Consider the following 21,688-nt stretch of genomic DNA (forward strand, 5'->3'; position numbering starts at 1 on the left):
AACTAATGAAGAGGCTCAGTTCAGCATGTCATGCCCTCAGAAGCATCTCTTATTGTATGGACCTGAATACAAGAGTTTGGTGTATTTTCACATATTTTCACTGGCTTTTGTGAATAGGAGCAGTGGAAGTACAGTAAATAAAGTGTTTATTTGGGAGAAGTGAGCAACTTGCAGAATAATTTTAAGGAGCATGGAATACTTTCAATCGCTTCCCAATATATTTACTCCACAATGGACTTCGTTGCTGATGATGAAAGTCAATTTCAGCTGAACTGTATCTTACACAATCACAATACAAGACATAGAAATTAATTTTCACACGGACTGCCTTCTTGTCTAGGGTTAATGTAGTTGGTTACTCCACTGCTAAGGTAATCAACAGATTACTCTCTAATTTAAAGCAAGAAATTGGGAATCCATACCAGTTCAAAAGAAAACTAAAAATATCTCACTGGAAACTCCACATTAATTTAATGAATATTGTGATTCAGGGATTGAATCTGTAAGCTAGATGGGAAGTGGCAGTGTTTGTCATAATGCTGTAAGACAAGTAATATTGTACTGTAAATATGACTAAGAACTTACAGGTCTAAGACAACATTTTCTTTGAAAAATACCATTGCAATCAAGTAAACATTAAGCTACTAAAGGCAGACAGTCACTGTAAATAAAATTGAGGAGGTAGCACCCTTTTCAAAGTAACAGCTTTCTTACAATTTTACTCAATTAAATTCAGATGATGTAAGAGTGAATAGCATTAAACAGTACAGCGATAGTTTATTTTCAATACATTACATGGCTGAGGGAAGTTGCTACTCACCATATAGCAGAGATGCCGAGCCACGATACGCATAATAAAAAGATTCACACAATCAAAGCTTTCGGCCATTAAGGCCTTTGTCAGTAAAAAGAATCACACATTCCATCCTGGATTTTCCATTGTTTCATTACAAGGATGAAGTTTAAATGATTTCCTTGTATTTATGTTAATATGTACCTTGCCTTGTTCCACATCCCTGTCTTTCTTGATGGGATGTACAGAACACAATGAATGGAGTAGACTGTCTCAGAGTTACGCATTTGGTGCAATAGGGCATATGTTTGTGGGACCTGTTTGATTGATGGCAGGACAGCGATTTGCAGCCCTTACCTAGGTACTATTTGATCATGCATCTCGTACAATACGTTTAAGTCCTCTCAGGAAACACTTTCCAATGTCACAAGACAGTCTTAAGTTACGCAAAGACGCGGTGTAGTTCAGCAGCTAAAACACATTACAAATTACTCACTTCCATCACAAAATTCACCACATTGTCTACTACTACATGGCGAAAACAGCAACTGGCTGTATGTCAGATGGTCAACCTTTGAGGAGGAGGAGGAGGAGGAGGAGGAGGAGGAGGAGGAGATTAGTGTTTACCATCCCATTGACAGTGAGGTCATTAGAGACGGAGTGCAAGCTTTGATTAGAGAAGGATGGGAAAGGAAATCGGCCGTGCCCTTTCAAAGGGACCATCCCAGCATTTGCCTGAAGAGATTAGGGAAATTACAGAAAACCTAAATCTGGATGGCCGGATGCAGGTTTGAACCATCAATCTTAGTTGCCTCACCCTTAAACCTAATTGTGATTTTTAATGGTCCTGTGAAAAATAAGAATTGCACATATATTTTGCTGGTAAGGTTCCTATACTTAAACCACAGGTTTATAAAATATGCTACACAGCATATATAACATACTTCACCTCTGGAAGAGAAACTGTAAATCTGCACGATGTCTCTGTGCTTAATCACAATCCAACTTGTGACAACATGCATGACAGTCTTCATTTTGTGTATGCATTATTACCCCCCCCCCCCCCCATTCTCTTTACTCACATGTTGTGGAAAGCTTTCCACCAGTCTTGTATTTCCATGTGAAATGAAGTTATATTCCTGTTGGTTAGCAGTTAATTTTCATTATTGACAGTTTTACTGGTTTATTTTATTTACAATGGAACTATGATGAATTTAATGAGCATTCCAGTTGCATATGTGGGAAAGCCAAGAACTAGCATTTATCCCAGTGGTAGGTATAATGGCAGCATTTGTCAGTAATACATAGTAAAAGAGGCACTGTCCATCTTTTATAGTTTTCCCATCCCTTACTTGCAGTAAAAAGTACTGCTGATGACAAAATACCTGCTCAGTTACAAATAAGAAAGTACACGAGTCTTTATACTTATGCTCTGAAAGATCAGGCAACTGGAAACTGAGGATGAAAGGGTAGTACCACAAAGTAACAGTGCTCACAACCGATAGAATAGGAAGTTTGAATTTATTGAGTTAGTTTTACATTTCAACAGAAATCAACAATATTAAAACATCTTACAGTTTACAAATGACTGGAAATGGTACAGATGTGACAACATGACAATATGTCATGGTTACTACACAGGCTCGAAAATTAAGTCTTATTTGTCATTTTACTTCTATTACATTCATTGAACATAGTTATTCACTAAAAACTTTTAATTAGGAAACTTTCAACCTTTAATCACATAAAAGGAATCTCTAGTTTGTAACAGGGGTGTCACTATTCCACACATTTTCTTGGCAATGTAACTTGGCCTGAAACAGAACAAATAATCATTAATCATTTTCTACTAAAAAATAAGAACAGAAAATAAAACCATGAAATATGTTCTAAATTTTCAAAACTATTTTCTTTAGATGAAATTCATGAACATTAAAAATTAACATTTCAATTACATTATTTTATTCTTAAGTTTTTTTTTAAATGGAGATGATACTTTATTTAAAAATGGCTCTCACACTCATTACTTTTAATAGTCTAATCATTTTAGAGATATTTTCTCATCTATTGCATTGAATTAGTTCTTGAATCTCTTTGCTATTACGAAGCATTAAGGTTATAGTGTGCAACTGCCATCTCTGGTGAACAACTGTTTAAATTTGAAATTAATGCTTTACAGTATTTACTGCATATTAACATTTTCTTTCCCTTATTCAAACTGTTGACCAAGAATTCTCTTTCAAACGGTTTCTGGGAGGATGTTCTTGACAAGCCAGACCACTATCATTCAGTGGTAAGATTTTTTTTAACCAGAGGTGTGATACTAACAAACATATACTAGGTTCTGCGTGCATAGATTGACAAGTTTATATCAGGCAAAACACCCTTGTCCTGTTGCTCATTATTCTATGTAATTATACGAAGTGTTGATGAAAGAGTTGCAAAAATCATGTTTACTGCATATTAAATCAGTTATGACATGCTTGATCACCTCCAAAAATGTTTAAAGTGGATTCCAAGGCAGAGTACTAAAATCCATAAGATCCCTTATTCAAATTTATTCTAAACTCAAAACATCTGTTTTTAATATAAAGTAATGATTATAAGACTGATATAACCAGCATAGAATCACTGATTCTCAACTACAAAGTTAAATCTAAACGGGGAAGTCTCTTTCACAGTCTTACTCCTGCGGAATACATATTTTGATAGAAGCTGATGTTTTTATGCAGACAGAAGGTTATATTTTTTTCAAATGATGATCTTAATTTGTTTCAAAATTCGTCGACTTGAACCCATGGAGAATTTCATATAACAATATCAAATATTTTCCTGCAACAAAATTTTTATCACTCCAAGTCCCTAATACTTGCAGGTTTTCTGAATCATTAGTTCTGAAATCTGTGATTTATGCTACCATGTGCCTAATTATAGATTGTAACAATGAAAATAATCAGTATTTGACAATATATTTTAATTGGCTAGATAAATAATCTACTCAGAAAGCGGTGGCAGGAGAATATGCATATAGAAAGAAAGGTTTTATTTATGCAAGCTATGCATATAGAAAGAAAGGTTTTATTTATGCAAGCTTTTGGAGACAGTGGCTCCTCCTTCAGACAGAATGGTTGAAGGGGAAGAAAGAGGGGTGAATGAAAAGGACTGGAGAGGTCCAGGAAAAGGGATAGAGTCACCAAGAAACCCAGGTCAGGTGTGAGTAGATTCTGTATCTATCCAATTACATTATAATTACAGACTAGGTTTAATTCAATAGTTGCTGCACTCTTGGGAGAGGGGGGCAGGAGGAGGAGGAGGAGGGAGATGTTAACATGAAAAATGATCTCTACCACGTTTACCTCCCAATGACCAAGGGTAGATTAAAGTAGTATCATGACAGTTTATAATTTGACCATCAGTTTGACTATTTTAAAAAATGGAGCACCACACATATCTTTTATGGAATGTGCATACATAGAGATAAATTAGGACTCAGCCCCTTACAGTGTTTTCAATGACCTAATGTGCTGCGTAGTTTCGAAGTAACTAATCCTTTATTCTTCACTATTACAGTATTAGACATCATGATATCCATCCTTCAGTTCATACTGTCCTTAGCACATTTAACTTAAAATTCTGCAACACTGCCTCATAAGCAACAATGGAGCTATAAATTTCCTGTAACCACCTAAAAGCTTCTAGATGAGTGTTATGCTGGTGAAACACCAGAACATAAACAATTAACCTTCAGGACTACATATTTGCATTCTTATCCATGGTATCCCCCCATGAACCATGGACCTTGCCGTTGGTGGGGAGGCTTGCGTGCCTCAGCGATACAGATGGCCGTACCGTAGGTGCAACCACAACGGAGGGGTATCTGTTGAGAGGCCAGACAAACATGTGGTTCCTGAAGAGGGGCAGCAGCCTTTTCAGTAGTTGCAGGGGCAACAGTCTGGATGATTGACTGATCTGGCCTTGTAACATTAACCAAAACGGCCTTGCTGTGCTGGTACTGCGAACGGCTGAAAGCAAGGGGAAACTACAGCCGTAATTTTTCCCGAGGACATGCAGCTCTACTGTATGATTAAATGATGATGACGTCCTCTCGGGTAAAATATTCCGGAGGTAAAATAGTCCCCCATTCGGATCTCCGGGCGGGGACTACTCAGGAGGACGTCGTTATCAGGAGAAAGAAAACTGGCGTTCTACGGATCGGAGCGTGGAATGTCAGATCCCTTAATTGGGCAGGTAGGTTAGAAAATTTAAAAAGGGAAATGGATAGGTTAAAGTTAGATATAGTGGGAACTAGGGAAGTTCGGTGGCAGGAGGAACAAGACTTGTGGTCAGGTGATTACAGGGTTATAAATACAAAATCAAATAGGGGTAATGCAGGAGTAGGTTTAATAATGAATAAAAAAATAGGAGTGTGGGTTAGCTACTACAAACAGCATAGTGAACGCATTATTGTGGCCAAGATAGACACAAAGCACATGCCTACTACAGTAGTACAAGTTTATATGCCAACTACCTCTGCAGATGATGATGAAATAGATGAAATGTATGACGAGATAAAAGAAATTATTCAGGTAGTGAAGGGAGACGAAAATTTAATAGTCATGGGTGAGTGGAATTCGTCAGTAGGAAAAGGGAGAGAAGGAAACATAGTAGGTGAATATGGATTGGGGGGAAGGAATGAAAGAGGAAGCCGCCTTGTAGAATTTTGCACAGAGCATAACTTAATCATAGCCAACACTTGGTTCAAGAATCATAAAAGAAGGTTGTATACCTGGAAGAATCCTGGAGATACTAAAAGGTATCAGATAGATTATATAATGGTAAGACAGAGATTTAGGAACCAGGTTTTAAATTGTAAGACATTTCCTGGGGCAGATGTGGATTCTGACCACAATCTATTGGTTATGAGCTGCAGATTGAAACTAAAGAAACTGCAAAAAGGTGGGAATTTAAAGAGATGGGACCTGGATAAACTGAAAGAACCAGAGGTTGTAGAGAGTTTCAGGGAGAGCATAAGGGAACAATTGACAGGAATGGGGGAAAGAAATACGGTAGAAGAAGAATGGGTAGCTTTGAGGGATGAAGTAGTGAAGGCAGCAGAGGATCAAGTAGGTAAAAAGACGAGGGCTAATAGAAATCCTTGGGTAACAGAAGAAATATTGAATTTAATTGATGAAAGGAGAAAATATAAAAATGCAGTAAATGAAGCAGGCAAAAAGGAATACAAACGTCTCAAAAATGATATCGACAGGAAGTGCAAAATGGCTAAGCAGGGATGGCTAGAGGACAAATGTAAGGATGTAGAGGCTTGTCTCACTAGGGGGTAAGATAGATACTGCCTACAGGAAAATTAAAGAGACCTTTGGAGAAAAGAGAACCACTTGTATGAATATCAAGAGCTCAGATGGCAACCCAGTTCTAAGCAAAGAAGGGAAGGCAGAAAGGTGGAAGGAGTATATAGAGGGTTTATACAAGGGCGATGTACTTGAGGACAATATTATGGAAATGGAAGAGGATGTAGATGAAGACGAAATGGGAGATAAGATACTGCGTGAAGAGTTTGACAGAGCACTGAAAGACCTGAGTCGAAACAAGGCCCCGGGAGTAGACAACATTCCATTTGAACTACTGATGGCCTCGGGAGAGCCAGTCATGACAAAACTCTACCATCTGGTGAGCACGATGTATGAGACAGGCGAAATACCCTCAGACTTCAAGAAGAATATAATAATTCCAATCCCAAAGAAAGCAGGTGTTGACAGATGTGAAAATTACCGAACTATCAGTTTAATAAGTCACAGCTGCAAAATACTAACGCGAATTCTTTACAGGCGAATGGAAAAACTGGTAGAAGCCGACCTCGGGGAAGATCAGTTTGGATTCCGTAGAAATGTTGGAACACGTGAGGCAATACTGACCTTACGACTTATCTTAGAAGAAAGATTAAGAAAAGGCAAACCTACGTTTCTAGCATTTGTAGACTTAGAGAAAGCTTTTGACAATGTTAACTGGAATACTCTCTTTCAAATTCTGAAGGTGGCAGGGGTAAAATACAGGGAGCGAAAGGCTATTTACAGTTTGTACAGAAACCAGATGGCAATTATAAGAGTCGAGGGGCATGAAAGGGAAGCAGTGGTTGGGAAAGGAGTAAGACAGGGTTGTAGCCTCTCCCCGATGTTATTCAATCTGTATATTGAGCAAGCAGTAAAGGAAACAAAAGAAAAATTCGGAGTAGGTATTAAAATTCATGGAGAAGAAGTAAAAACTTTGAGGTTCGCCGATGACATTGTAATTCTGTCAGAGACAGCAAAGGACTTGGAAGAGCAGTTGAACGGAATGGACAGTGTCTTGAAAGGAGGATATAAGATGAACAACAACAAAAGCAAAACGAGGATAATGGAATGTAGTCAAATTAAGTCTGGTGATGCTGAGGGAATTAGATTAGGAAATGAGACACATAAAGTAGTAAAGGAGTTTTGCTATTTAGGGAGTAAAATAACTGATGATGGTCGAAGTAGAGAGGATATAAAATGTAGAATGGCAATGGCAAGGAAAGCGTTTCTCAAGAAGAGGAATTTGTTAACATCGAGTGTAGATTTAAGTGTCAGGAAGTCGTTTCTGAACGTATTTGTATGGACTGTAGCCATGTATGGAAGTGAAACATGGACGATAACTAGTTTGGACAAGAAGAGAATAGAAGCTTTCGAAATGTGGTGCTACAGAAGAATGCTGAAGATAAGGTGGGTAGATCACGTAACTAATGAGGAGGTATTGAATAGAATTGGGGAGAAGAGAAGTTTGTGGCACAACTTAACTAGAAGAAGGGATCGGTTGGTAGGACATGTTTTGAGGCATCAAGGGATCACAAATTTAGCATTGGAGGGCAGTGTGGAGGGTAAAAATCGTAGAGAGAGACCAAGAGATGAATACACTAAGCAGATTCAGAAGGATGTAGGTTGCAGTAGATACTGGGAGATGAAGAAGCTTGCACAGGATAGAGTAGCATGGAGAGCTGCATCAAACCAGTCTCAGGACTGAAGACCACAACAACAACAACAACAACAACAACAACAACATCCATGGTATCAGTACAAATTCATGTATTACTTAGAGAGCACTTTTTCCCATTCCAAACAGAAGATTGAGGTTAAAATATCAGACATTTATTTACAATTACATTCATTTACAAGTTTATAAAAAAGATACAAGGTAAGCCAAATTGCGTGCTGGTGACTATTGTACAATGGTACAAAGTGCATTGTGCTACACAGTTTAAAACTCACCCCACAAGCTGTTGCATGCTCTTCTGACTGGCACCAGTAGCTTGGGCCCCATGTGCATCTTTCTCCACCCAGCAAGTGAGTAACTTGTCTATCCCTTGGACATTTACCAATCATTTCACAAATTTCATGAAACTCCTTGTTCTGTTCACTCAGGTTGACAATACTTGGACCATAAACTTTTACTAACTGGTTGCACTGTAAACAAATTTGATATATGAGGTGGTGGTGTCAATATCAATAACAAAGCATGTTCAAGTTTGTTACTTTACAGATAAATATTATTCACTGTTAGAAAATAGTCAAAAAAGTAATGACAATGTTATTAAGGTTAATGTTAAAACTTAAAACTTTAGTGCTCACAAAAAACTGGTAACTGAATGAAAAAAAAAATTGCCAACCTTTTCCATGTAGTTTTCTGGTACTGAATCACAAATTTTCTTTATAAATCCAGAAACATTCCGTTGAGCATATGGTCCCGCAGTAAGTTTCTCAAGTTCACCTACAGCTGCATCGCATACAGCACAGTCAGTCACTGTGTCTGTAACATGCAAGATGCAAATAGAGACTAAGTGAGAGAGTAGGCCAAAAATTTTAACATGATTAAATTTCTGGTTCCTTCAGAAACTGATAGCAAAAGTGCTTTATACAGCAGAGTGTGAGATAGAAGGAAAGGCTAAATAAAAAGTGGTTTTACAAAATGACATATATATATATATATATATATGTGTGTGTGTGTGTGTGTGTGTGTGTGTGTGTGTGTGTGTGTGAGAGAGAGAGAGAGAGAGAGAGAGAGAGAGAGAGAGAGAGAGAGAGAGAGAGAATTGAGATTCGGTCATTCAGAGAAGAGCTATTTCCACTTCTAAAATAGTCCAAGAGGTGGTAACCTATTTGCAAATATGTTCAATAGCACTAAAGTCAAATGATCACAACACACCTGACATATGTTCACTAAGGAAAAATACAAGCTCAATCTGAATATAAGGACTAGGTCACAGCTGGAACACCATGTGAGACTCAACAAGGATGGAAAAGGAAATCTGCACATCATATTTCAAAACAACTATTGCAGCACTCACCTAAGCTAATTTAGTGAAACCATGGGAACTTAAATCTGGACTGTCAATGTCAATTATATTAACCAACAGTCGTTTAACTTAAGACGTTATTTTATTTTACTTTACTTTGAAGGCTACTAGTTTCAGTATTTCATTATGCCATCATCAGGCCTCATATGCACCTCTCCAAATGAACGAAAATGTGATATATGGCCATAAATCACTGAATGTCACGAATTCAATTATTTCACTAGTGCTTCATTCGAATACTTCAAGGCAACTGAAGCACTAGTGAAGTGATTGAATTCATGACATTCAGTAATAAATGGCTGTGTATCACATTTTTGTTCATTTGGAGAGGTGCATATGGGGCCTGATGATGGCATAATGAAATGCTGAAACTGGTAACCTTCAAAATAAAATAACATGTTAAGTTACATGGCTACTGGTGAATTTCACTGACTTTGACAATTACTTGACAAGCTGATGTCCACTGTCCATAATGAACCAACAGATAAAATATGGATGGCTGACGGGTATTTTGACCCCTAATTTCACTGAATGAGAGCTCATCATCTTAAGAGCTATGTAACTTCATCTGGTGAGACCTGCACTTTGTGTTAAGTTTTATTATTTTTCCTAAGAATACACACACACACACACACACACACACACACACACACACACACACACACACACACACACGGATGGATGATTTGGGTTGAGGGGGCACTCTACATCCTGGTCATCAGCACCCTGATGAAAAGTCAGCACGCAAATCTCATGGGTGGAGATGAAGGCTGTCCCCACATGTGGAGCAGTTTATAATGTATTAAGTCTGCTGCCCCTCCTCACAATCTAGGGATGAGGCCTGACAGTTCACAAAATTTCACCACTCTTGTAACACTGATATCAGTATCTGCAAGGATGCTGAGCAAATCTCCAGTGAGACTGAGGGCTGCCCTAATATCAGTATACAGGAGACATGAGCCAAAATATGCTGAACTGAAAGCGCACACCACAAACTTCCCACAGTGGTGGATCCTCCTGCTGGAGCAGGAAGCCATGTATGAAAGGGCTATGCCTGATGTGCAGTCTGGTAATCAAAACCTCCTTTCAGCAGTGAGACTGACATGAAGTCTACCAAGCCTTTGTGGTCGATTTGAGTGACCGCAACTTCTTGTCTGTCAATTGCCTGCAACTATTCAGTCTCCCACTGAGGCATGATGCATCTGTCAGAAAATGAGATGATGGCGTGCAAACGGATGGACAGCACTATCACAACATGCTCCCTTGGCAGCTTTGTCGGCCATGTCGTTTCCCTGTATCCCAATGTGCCAGGTACCCAGAAAAAGATCACCTCCTTGCCATCGTAAGGAGTCATGGATGAGCTGAATCAGTGGGTCTACTGGATGCATTTGGTGAAGTGCTTGCAGTGCACCAAGAGAGAGAACAGACAAGAAACCTTGTATGGTGATGTCTGTGAACCCTCTCCAGTGCTATCAGAATGACTTATAACTCTGAGTCATAATTTGTAAATTGTTCTGGAAGACACACTTTAAAAACCCTATCAAGGAAAACAGCAAGACTACTGAGAGCATTGTCCTGCTGGGATCCATCTGTATAAATAATGATAAAACTGTGGTACGTACTTAAAACAGACAAAAACAAAGTAGTTAAAACAAAATCTGGAGTACAAATCATCTTGTACTATGTCCAGCTTAAAATCACTTTGGGCCTAAGAACACACCAAGGCGGCAGTGTGTTCCATTCCTGGGTGTGTATTTTGATGCCCGAGATACCCAGATCCTTGAGACAGTCTGTAGCACGTATACCAAATGGCTTCATCGCTTGGGGCCGATTCCGGAACAGTCGTTCAAAGGTGTGTTGGACCACTGAACTAAATGTCAATGACTGAGATTTTCAGTGCCTGTTGAGCCAAAAGGATACGTTGCCAAATCCAGAGTGGTGGTTCACCAGCCTCTGCACTCAGACTCTGAACTGGGCTGGTCCGAAAGGCTCCAGTCGATATCAGAATGCCCTCACAGTGGACAGCATCTAACATCCAGAGGTAGGAAGGGCGGGCCCGATCTGTAGACCATGCTGCTGTTATCTAAGTGTGATCAAACAAATGCCCTATAAAACTGCAGGAGGCTGGACCTGTCTGCCAAGGCATTTCTAAATAATCAATGACTGGAAGCCCTTTGTTCCTAGATCTTTCACATGTGGAAGCCAAGTTAATTTAGAGTCAAATAATAAACCCAAAAAGCACACAGTATCTTGAAAACTGTAAAATATTGTCCCCCATTGTGAGCACTGGTTGGTTAAAACTGACAAGCACGGTTGAAATTGACACCTGTAGTTTTCTCTGGTGAGAATCAAAAACCTCATCATCGTCAGATCAGAGTAAGAGTAGGAGATTGCAAAGTCATCAACAAACAAAGAGCATTTGACAGGGCTCCTGACTGTGGAGGAAATGCCACTGATAGCAGTGGCAAACAATGTACACTGAGGACACTGCCCTGGGGCATCCCATTCTCCTGAACACAGCAATCAGATATGGCATCACCAACGCGATAATGAAAATGCCGGTCCTCAAGAAAGGACTCCATCAGAAGCGGCGGGAGTCCACTTAGTCCCCATTCATGAAGTTAGCGAAGAATGTTGTTCCTCCAATTAGTGTCACATGCTTTTTCAAGGTCAAAAAACACACAAATGAAATGGTTTTGGCATAAGAAGGACTCTTGTATTGCCGTCTCCAGTAGAATTAAGTTGCCAAGGGTGTAAAGGTTGCACCTGAAACCACACCAGGAGCAGCTCAGGTGACCTCGGGACTCTAGCAGCCAGACAAGGCAGCGGTTCAATCCTTCGGAATACCTGCACAGCGAGCTTGTCTGTAAGATGTAGTAATAGTAAAGAAATATTCAGCTAAAATGTGAGCCATGTATTCTGGCATGTCCACCAAGACCCCATTATTTGACAAGATCATAATGGGACGTGTACTACCCTTGCCTGAAATCCATTTTATTGATTCCCAAACTTGTGCAGTGGAACTGGACCAATTAATGGAAGTCGTGAATTCCCTCAAGGAAGCCCTCTTCTGTCCTCTGATCACTCACTTCGCATGTGCTCTCACAGACCTGAAGATTGTCTGTAGTTGGACTGTGTTTGAAGTTAAGCAGAGCTGTTCGTCTGGCCCTGCTTGTCAATCGACACTCATCATTCCATCAAGGTACAGGCTGTCGTCTGGGATGGTTACTAGACCTGGGGATGGTCTCTAGACCTGGGGATGGTCTCTGTGGCAGCCCTTTGGATCTCAGTGATATGGGCCACTGCCTCCTGTGCACAATCCTTTCACTCAAAAATAGCCTGTTAACTGTACTGTAACCAATTTGCCCTTTGTATCATGCGTCTAGCTTGTCTTCTGTAGGCCACTGTCCTAGTCGGCAGACGGATCCACAATGAGAAGTGGTCAGTAGAAGGGAAGTCAGTAGCCACTTTCCACTGAACTGAGTCTGCAATAGCTGGGGAACAAAAACAAAGGCCAATGGCTGAAAAAGACCCTGTAGTTGTCGAAAAGTGAGTTATCTGACCTGCATTCAGAAGGCAGATATTCTCAGAAGGGAACCTCCCCATCGCACCCCCCTCAGATTTAGTTATAAGTTGGCACAGTGGATAGGCCTTGAAAAACTGAACACAGATCAATCGAGAAAACAGGAAGAAGTTGTGTGGAACTATGAAGAAAATAAGCAAAATATACAAACTGAGTAGTCCATGCGCAAGATAGGCAACATCAAGGACAATTTGAGCTGAGGAGCGCCGTTGTCCCGTGGTTAGCGTGAGCAGCTGCTAAACGAGAGGTCCTTGGTTCAAGTCTTCCCTTGAGCGAAAAGTTTATTTTCACAAAGTTATGATCTTCCCGTTCGTTCATTGACGTCTCTGTTCACTGTAATAAGTTGTGTCTGTGTTTTGTGGCCACACTGCAAAACCGTGCGATTAGTAGATGAAAGGACGTGCCTCTCCAATGGGAACTGAAAACATTTGATCGCAAGGTCATAGGTCAACCGATTCCTCTACATGAAAACATGCCTGATAATATTCTATACGACACTGGTGACGGCATGTGCGTCACATGACAGGAATATGTTGTGGACCCACCTAACTTGTACACTTGGCGAGTGGGTAAAAAGATTCTTCTACCTTGCTCGATTTAGGTTTACTTGTGGATGTGATAATCACTCCCAAAAAAGTGATGAAAACATAAGAGTGTCACACAAACTGCAACAAATGAATGCAATAGTTTCACAGTCGCACAGTTTTCCCTGTGCTCTGTCAAAACGTATGTTTTGTTTGGATGTTTGTTTAGGTAGCGTCCCCATACTACGACGCAGTTACCTCGCATCGGACGGACTGATGGACAGATAATAATTGTCTGAAAATAAAAAATTAAACTTTTCACACAAGGGAAGACTTGGGCCAAGGACCCCTTGTTCCGCAGCTGCTCACGCTAACCACGGGACCACAGCGCTCCTGTGCTCACACTATCCTTAATGTTGCCTATGTTGCGCATGGACTACTCAGTTTGTATATTTTGCTTAATTTTTTCATAGTTCCACACAACTTCTTCCCGTTTTCTAGATTGATCTGTGTTCAGTTTTTCAAGGCCTATCCACTGTGCCAACTTATAACTAAATCTGAGGGGGGTGCAATGGGGAGGTTCCCTTATCAGAATGGAAGAGTTGCTCAATCATCAGACTGTGGAGCAAGTGGTAGCCGAGCCCCACAGCCCATTGTGGGCATTGAAGTCCCCGACACGGAGGAATGGGTGTGGGAGTGCCCATAAGAGTTTTGCCAGTGCGTCTACATCCAAAGCATCACTAGGCGGCATGTACAATCAACACACTGAAAATTACAGGGTGCAAGAACTTTCACAGCAATTGCTTGTATGGTCGCGGTAAGAGGGACAGCAGAGGAGTGGCATCTGTCGTCAAGAAAAATAGCTACTCCACCTTAAGCCCTGTCTCCAGTGGTATTGTCCTTCCTGTATGCATGGTAGCCCCTTAATAAAGGTATGTTTGTGACTAAGATGGGTTTCTTGTAAGCAGATGCAGAAAGGTTTCTCCTGGACCAGTAGCTGCAATTCTTCCAAATGTCAGCAATATCCATTCAAATCCCAATGCAACACTGAAGTCCCTATGGAAGCTATAGGTTAGCGATGGTTGTTGTTTTCTTCCGCTCTTGGAGGCAGTGATTTACCGGGGAGGTCAAGAGGAACGTCAACCGGTTCCTAGCTCTCTGGTTCCTCCAACTGCAAGTCTATATCCTCAAGAGCATAGTACCCCATCAGAAAGGGAGCGAGCTCGCCTATCCAAAGGTTTAACTACCACTTTCTTGGACTTAGAACTACTTTTCGAAGGATTTTTTTCTTTACTGACATGTTGCCTCGGTTGCGGGGATGGCTTAGCTGGCTTCTGATGTTGGGTAGTGGTATGTGGCCTAGGTGGTAAGCCTACTGCCGACCGCTTCCAAACGACATCAGTTGCAAGTGGAACTTTTCCCCCCCACAGGTACGACAGCAACTGCATGTGCTCATACTTGAATCTGTGGTCTGAGTTTGTGTGGAGGCATCACACTTAGCAATTTGTGTCTGAAGGGCTGATGCAAAAGAAGTAGCAAAAACTGGTGGTTGCATGGCTTTGAAAGCTTTTTTAGCTTCACTGTAGGGTATGTGTCTCTATTCTCTACTCCTGAATTTTCCTTCCCGTGTTGTACATCCCGCACTTTCTGCACCACACTGGGTGATCCTCAGAGCAGTTTACACATCTTGGAGGAAGGATACAAGAATTGGCCGACTCTTGAGCTGAGCCTCCACAATTGCCACACGCAGCCTTCCCATTACATCCCATAGTAGTATGGGCGAACCTTACGGCGGATATAGCCTGCAAGGATATATTCGGATAATTCTTAAGTACTAAGTGTTAGACTAAATGTTGCCGACTTTTTCCAATTTGCCCTTTACTCTCCTCATATAATTCTGCACTTCGATGACGCCCATATTTTTCCGTTCTTCACATAGCTCTGCGGTGTCCACCTCCATTATATTGGAGCAGGTAACCACACCTTTACTAAAGTTGAGGGTATTATGCAACTCAGCCTTGACTGGGTAGTCACCTAAGGCCTTACATCCTAGAAGCTTATATACTTGGTTGGAATTAGCAGATTTAACTAAAAGTGTTCCATTACAAAGTCATTTGACACTTTTCAGGGACCCAGCAATACCTTCCAATGCCTTGTGAATATAGAAAGCGGATATACTCTCAAAGGTTCCCCTGATTACAATGAAAGTGTTATGGCACACTAATGCCCTGTTACTATGACTCTGAGACTTCTTTTCAGGAGGACTGACCAAACTAGCTCTATTTGAGGAGTGGATGTAAGTACTGCCTGACGGTATACCCGTCCCGTCAGTAGTAGTAGTTTGATGAAACTGTTCCATAGAGATCGCACGAGACACTACGGAAACAACTGTCAACCCAGGCAGAGCCCTGCATGCCTGAGCAAGCCTTGTACAACTGGGGGTGGCAGGTGTCCCAGAGGTTGTTGGCTAGAGACTGATTTACCTCAACAGCCATTCGCCTCATCAGCATGTATTGCACCTTGAGGTTCGGTCACTGAAGTATGACCACAGCTTATGGAGACAGAAGACTGGTGGCACTTACCAGTCCCCAGCTCAGGCACTGCAGGGTCGCCAAGCCCATACTCACAATTTAATGCTGAGCCCCTGATGGGTTCCTCGATGAGCAGATATTTCAAAGATTTCCCATATCATGCTCGACTACTTACTGTGCCACTCTTTAATCATCACAAATAGCAGTTTTGTTTTACATAATATCATGGGAGGCATGTTTCTAATCTGCATGTTATCTGTCACTTTATGGTAAACCAATCTGACAGTTATCTGTCAATGATCATATATCCCTTTACTGGTCATACATCCTTCTGTAACTGATTTAGAGTTATTAGAGACCTCGTTTTTTCTGGCAGAAAATATTTCAAAATTTTTCCACACATTTTGAAACCAGATCTTGGAGGCATGACAACAAATTCAAATCTTAGCAGCCTCTTTGATGTCAAATGAGAGAAATCAAAAAATACAAATAAAATCTAAAACATTATTTGTGAGAATGAAAAGGCGTATGCAAAAACCAATACAACAATTCATAAGGTGGTTACACGAAAACTGTAGACACTGACTCCACGATCAATAAAAGTAACTGCATGCAGAGATCGCTTTTACATGTAAGACACTAGTGCCAGAATGTAGAACATTCATGGCAACAGATCAGCAGGTATTTTTCTACTAGCTACAAAGACCAAAACATTGTTACAAGGTACTAAATTTTATTACCTTTTAGCAAACTTTTTGAGCTGCAGAGTTTAATTGCAGTGCAAACTGCTTGAGGATCCATAGTTTCTGACAACAATGTAATTACTAGATCAGCATACTGATTAACAAAGTCATTGCATTCTTTTGCTACTGTTCTTGGCATATAGTTACAGATATCGTGAACTATTGCCTTTATCTCATCCTGAAAAAAAATGAGACAAGAGGCAACTGATTAGATTTTGAAATGTGAATCTGTCATCCTTTATATTTTCTGGATAATTAGTACAAAACAACACAGGCAATCAATTCTTGAAAGATTGATACCATACATGAAAGAAATAATGATTCAAATAAATACAACCTCCGTTGGCTTATCCTTCAATTGCTCTTGTATCTTCGTTAGGACAAATTCACAGATCACACAAGCTTCACCACGATACTTTTGAATTTCACTATGGATTATGTCCTGTGGCATTAAATGATGTTGACTGGCTGATGGAATCTCATTTGACACTGAAATTAATGTCAATTTTTGCAATTATTATATTTAAATATCTTAGTACATATAGCATGAAGTTTTAGATGTAGCAACATGTGTAACACAACAAAGAAATATTAATAGTTCACTACTGGACAATAATAACTTACAAGTATCAATCACTGGCTTTGGTGAAGGATCACACAGCTTCAAATAAGCACAAACTTCCTGTGGTGTAAAATCAGCCACTAACATATCCACCAATTGATCAGAATACTCTTCAACAAATTTTTCACACTCTGCAGCCAATGACTTGGCAAGTTTAGTGCACAAACCATCCAAAGCACGCTTAATGCTTGCCTGGAAAGAAAAAAGCTTAATCCTTAAGTCTGTAATGACATACTGGCAATAAAAATCTCTACATAAACTTTACAGGGAGAAGACAACAGGAGAAGCACTAGTCTGATCATACGAGCAGAAAATTTGAAGTGACCAATGGCTCTACGAACATTGCGTTTTCATTGCAAAATTAGTGCGACAGTAATATAATACGTTTTATGTGCATAAATTCCGAGAATTAGAAAATATGTTAGAGTTTATATTTATCTACCTCCATTTCAATTTGCTTTACAATCTTATGCTTACAACCATCACAGCTGGTTTAAGGAAGACTGAAGAGATATTTGAACCCACGAACAGAAAGAGCATTATGAGTTATTCATCAACTTTAGAACTGCCACTAACTACTTCTCATACTGGTCACATATGTAACCAACAGCAAAAGCATGATTCTGCGAAAATTTCTAATGTTCCATGAAAACTATTTTTAATCTTATCTGGGTCACAGATGCAGTTTGATCCTGAGAAAGCTAAAAATTAATAATTAATTATATATTCAATATAGATCCAATAGGATTAAAGAAAGAGTTGTGTCATTTATACTGCAATGAGTATAAACTCAAAAGTATACAAATAAGTAATTCCACAGTGATAGAAACATAGTTTTTAGATCCCTATCAGAAAATTTAATTCTTTCTGCTGTTACAGTACAGCAAATTCACACTGGATACAGGGAAATTTTTATGAAATATTTTTGAAAGTAATACACCATTCTATGAGCTGCTTATTTTCAACTAAAAGTCAAATTTACATACTAGAATACTTCAAGACAGATATTTCATACATATAATGGACTTTAACTAACTTATGCTACAGTAAATTGAACCTCTAACCATAATGCTAAATTAGTCTTACTGAATAACTTTACTGTAAGGATCATGCAGAAATAGGACTGTGAGGTTTATCAATTTCAATACTTCTTTCATTAATAACTTACAATTTGATTGCAAAATTGAAGGCCACAAAAAGTTCTGGCATGCTGATTTATACACTTGTCATGTTACTGGAGTTACCTCTTTCACAGAACTCTTATTAAATTTTGAGATCTATATGCAAAATAATGGTCTCGGGATAAGTAGCAGCTGTGAATGGTCTGCTTGCTGACATATTTTTAGAAACATTTTCCATATGCATCACAATATACAGATTCCCATCTGCTACTCAGCATTTCTGCTATATTGTGAGTAGTACGATACTGTTACAGTCCATCCTGGATTTTCCATTGTTGGATATAAAGATAAAATTACATGACATACAAAGGCAGGTGACCAGTCCTTAAGACGGAAGGGTGAATAATGGGTAGATTAAATGAATAAAATGCACTCCAAAATTAAATTCGCAGTTGAACATCAACCTGAAAGGATTAATTTTCTTTATATGTCTCTAACCTCAGTAACAATACTTTATTATTAATAAAGGTGATTTCTTTCTATTATGAAGACTTTGGTAATCTGTTTTTATCTTTAACATGCTTGCGACTTGGCTATCAGAAGGTTTTGGTAGAAGTCTTCAATAGTGATAAACCACTGTCGCTAGCATACACCACTATTGGCACTGTATGTCCACAATGCTTTGGAACATTAGTCATGCTGTTGCCACACCTGTTAAGACACACCTGTCTTTGGTTTTATTGGCTTGTTGCAACTCTGTAATAGAACGTCAGCCACATGGAATGGGGTTTTATGATATACCAACTAACCCAACGACAATACTGTCCACTACCAATCCCGATATTGCTGCACACATTGTCCATAATGAGTGACCTTTAATGGTGCCCTTCTTGTCATGCACATGCTAATTATTACTCAGTACAAGTATCTCCCCTCCTGCTCATGCATGCACAAAAATCTGTCAAGGATATCTACAATGTGTCACGATAACTGGTCATTACTCTCTGTATCCATGAAAACTATAATATTCTCACTTTTCTGATGCAATAGCTACTATGTACCTGCAAATCCTCCCTGCTGCTACTCACCAATCTATTTTGGCCATTCTTCTAAATATTCAGCACATCAAATTAATGATATCTTTTCTTTACCTCCTGCCGGTAAAGTACAGTTATACAATTCGGTAGCTGTAGCCCAGCCATAACATGACTGTACATGAAGCTTATAAAAGTCAGGAGAATAAAATACACCAATTTTAAACTTTCTTTATTTATATGTTCAGATTTATTTTGTACTTATAGTTTTCCTTTTCAGTAATACCATGGACTTGCACAATAGGTGGGGCCAAGCAATAACTGTTCAGTCGAATTCACATAACTCTGAGTCCAATTTTGCACCTGTATACCTGCAAATTATGTTCAAATGGGACCAGAGACTAAAGAAAACAATGAAATTTACAAAAGTTTAATAAACTGTTCAAAATAATACAACAATTATTACAATAAAGTATTGTGTATTGCAACAATGTAATTCGAGGTCACCCAACGAGAATCTCTCTCTCTCTCTCTCTCTCTCTCTCTCTCTCTCTCTCTCTTCTCATGCAATATTTTGCTTTTGGCACGCCGACAAATATTTTATTCTGTTTTGGATCCGAAATTTGAATTTTGTTGAGCCCTTTTTTTTTCTAAAATATGTAACCATTTTTCAAATGAATGTCAAATTTGCAACCATCATGTGATCTTCTGATTGAAATGGGTTTAAAGAATCAGGTTATTCAATGGTTTGCTCTTGCTTATGTATTTCTACAAGCTCATCAATTGTTAGCTCCTGATTGTGGGAACCCAGCAGTTCTTTAATGTCATACCATCCATCTCCACATTTTGTTGTCTGGCAAGACCAACCACTTCTTCAATCACATTACCAATTTGATCAGGATCATGTGCTGATTCCCCCTGGATTTGAGTATTGGTGGGGGGAATCCAGATGCCATTTAAAGTTTGAGAAATTTCATTCCAAGACTGTCCAATAATTTGCACAGTGTCTAAAACTTTGAATTACTTCCAAAAGTCTTTAATAGAGAGCTCATTGTTTTGTCTCATAGCTTCATAAGCAAGCAGTCGTCTTCTGTTTTACAGTTTAAAACTTTTAATGACTCCCTGGTCCATTGGTTGAAACAAGCCAATTGTATTCGTTTGCAAAAATACAACTTTCACACATGGGTCAAAATTAGAGTAACAGAAGGTTGACCCGATTTGTCGTCGATTAATAGCATCACATTAAATGCTATTTGTTTCAACTAGCAACAACGTTTGACTTCATACCTGAATTGAAGACCAAACCAGTCCTCAAAAAGGGAAACTGTCCCCCAAGCTTTAACATTCGATTCTCAAATTGTTGTAATGGGAATGAAGATACAAGCATACACAATAAGATTACCAGGTATGTGAGACGCTTGACGACCTCTTAAGTAACAAAACCCAGTGTGTTTTCCTCAATGGAATGTGTTCCTCAGAGACAAGGGTACCATCAAGAGCACCCCAGAGGAGCACGACTGGACTGCTGTTCTTTTCTATACACGTAAATGATTTGGTAGACAGGGTAAGCAGCAGTCTGCAGCTGTATGCTGCTCGTGCTGTGGTGCATGGGAAGTGTTGTTAGTGAGTGACTGTAGGAGGATACAAGATGACTTTGACAAAATTACTAGGTGGTATAATAAATGGCAGATAGCTCTAAACGTAGTTAATGCAAATGAGTAGGAGAAACACACTCATAATGGTCGAGTAGAGCATTAGTAGGATCCTACATGACATAGTTATATCAACACAGATGAATGGTCGACTTTGGTTTACTGGGAGAATTTTATGAAAGTGTGGTTCATCTGTAAAGGAGATTGCATATAGGATGCTAGCATGATCCATTGTTGAGTACAGTTTGAATGTTTGGTATCTGCATCAGGTCTGATTAAAGGGAAACATTGAAGCAATTCAGAAGTGGGCTGCTAGATTTGTCACTGGTAGTTTCAAAAAATGGCTCTAAGCACTATGAGACTTAACATCCGAGGTCATCAGTCCCCTAGACTTAGAACTACTTAAACCTAACTAAACTAAGGACATCACACTGCTAGGTTGAAACACACAAGTACTACATAGATGCTTTGGGAATTCAAATGAAAATCACTTGAGGGAAGGCAACATTCTTTTTGGAAGAGCACTACTGATAAAATTTAGAGAACCAGCATCTGATGCTGACTGCAGAAAAACTGTATTTCCACTCATGTACATTTTGCATAAGAACCATGACGGTAAGATCAGAGAGATTAGCGCTCATATGGAGGCATACATACTGTTGTTTTTCCATCACTCTACTTGTGAGAGGAATGGGAAAGAAA

General features: G+C 39.4%; 1 protein-coding gene across 1 annotated transcript in view; it reads right to left on the bottom strand.

Annotated features, from left to right (window-relative positions):
- Positions 1 to 2,295: 2,295 nt before the first annotated feature.
- Positions 2,296 to 21,688, bottom strand: part of LOC126090690 (prosaposin) — a 68,722-nt gene continuing 49,329 nt past the window's right edge. The window contains exons 13-18 of the mRNA XM_049907005.1: positions 17,182 to 17,371; positions 16,895 to 17,046; positions 16,555 to 16,735; positions 8,490 to 8,629; positions 8,092 to 8,286; positions 2,296 to 2,607 (exon numbers count right to left, since the gene is read on the bottom strand). Of these exons, the coding sequence (XP_049762962.1) occupies positions 2,551 to 2,607; positions 8,092 to 8,286; positions 8,490 to 8,629; positions 16,555 to 16,735; positions 16,895 to 17,046; positions 17,182 to 17,371 (915 nt within the window). The 3' untranslated portion in view covers positions 2,296 to 2,550. The remainder of the gene's footprint in view (positions 2,608 to 8,091; positions 8,287 to 8,489; positions 8,630 to 16,554; positions 16,736 to 16,894; positions 17,047 to 17,181; positions 17,372 to 21,688) is intronic.

The sequence above is a fragment of the Schistocerca cancellata genome, chromosome 1 (genome assembly GCF_023864275.1).
Source record: "Schistocerca cancellata isolate TAMUIC-IGC-003103 chromosome 1, iqSchCanc2.1, whole genome shotgun sequence".
Taxonomy (NCBI): Eukaryota; Metazoa; Arthropoda; class Insecta; order Orthoptera; family Acrididae; genus Schistocerca; species Schistocerca cancellata.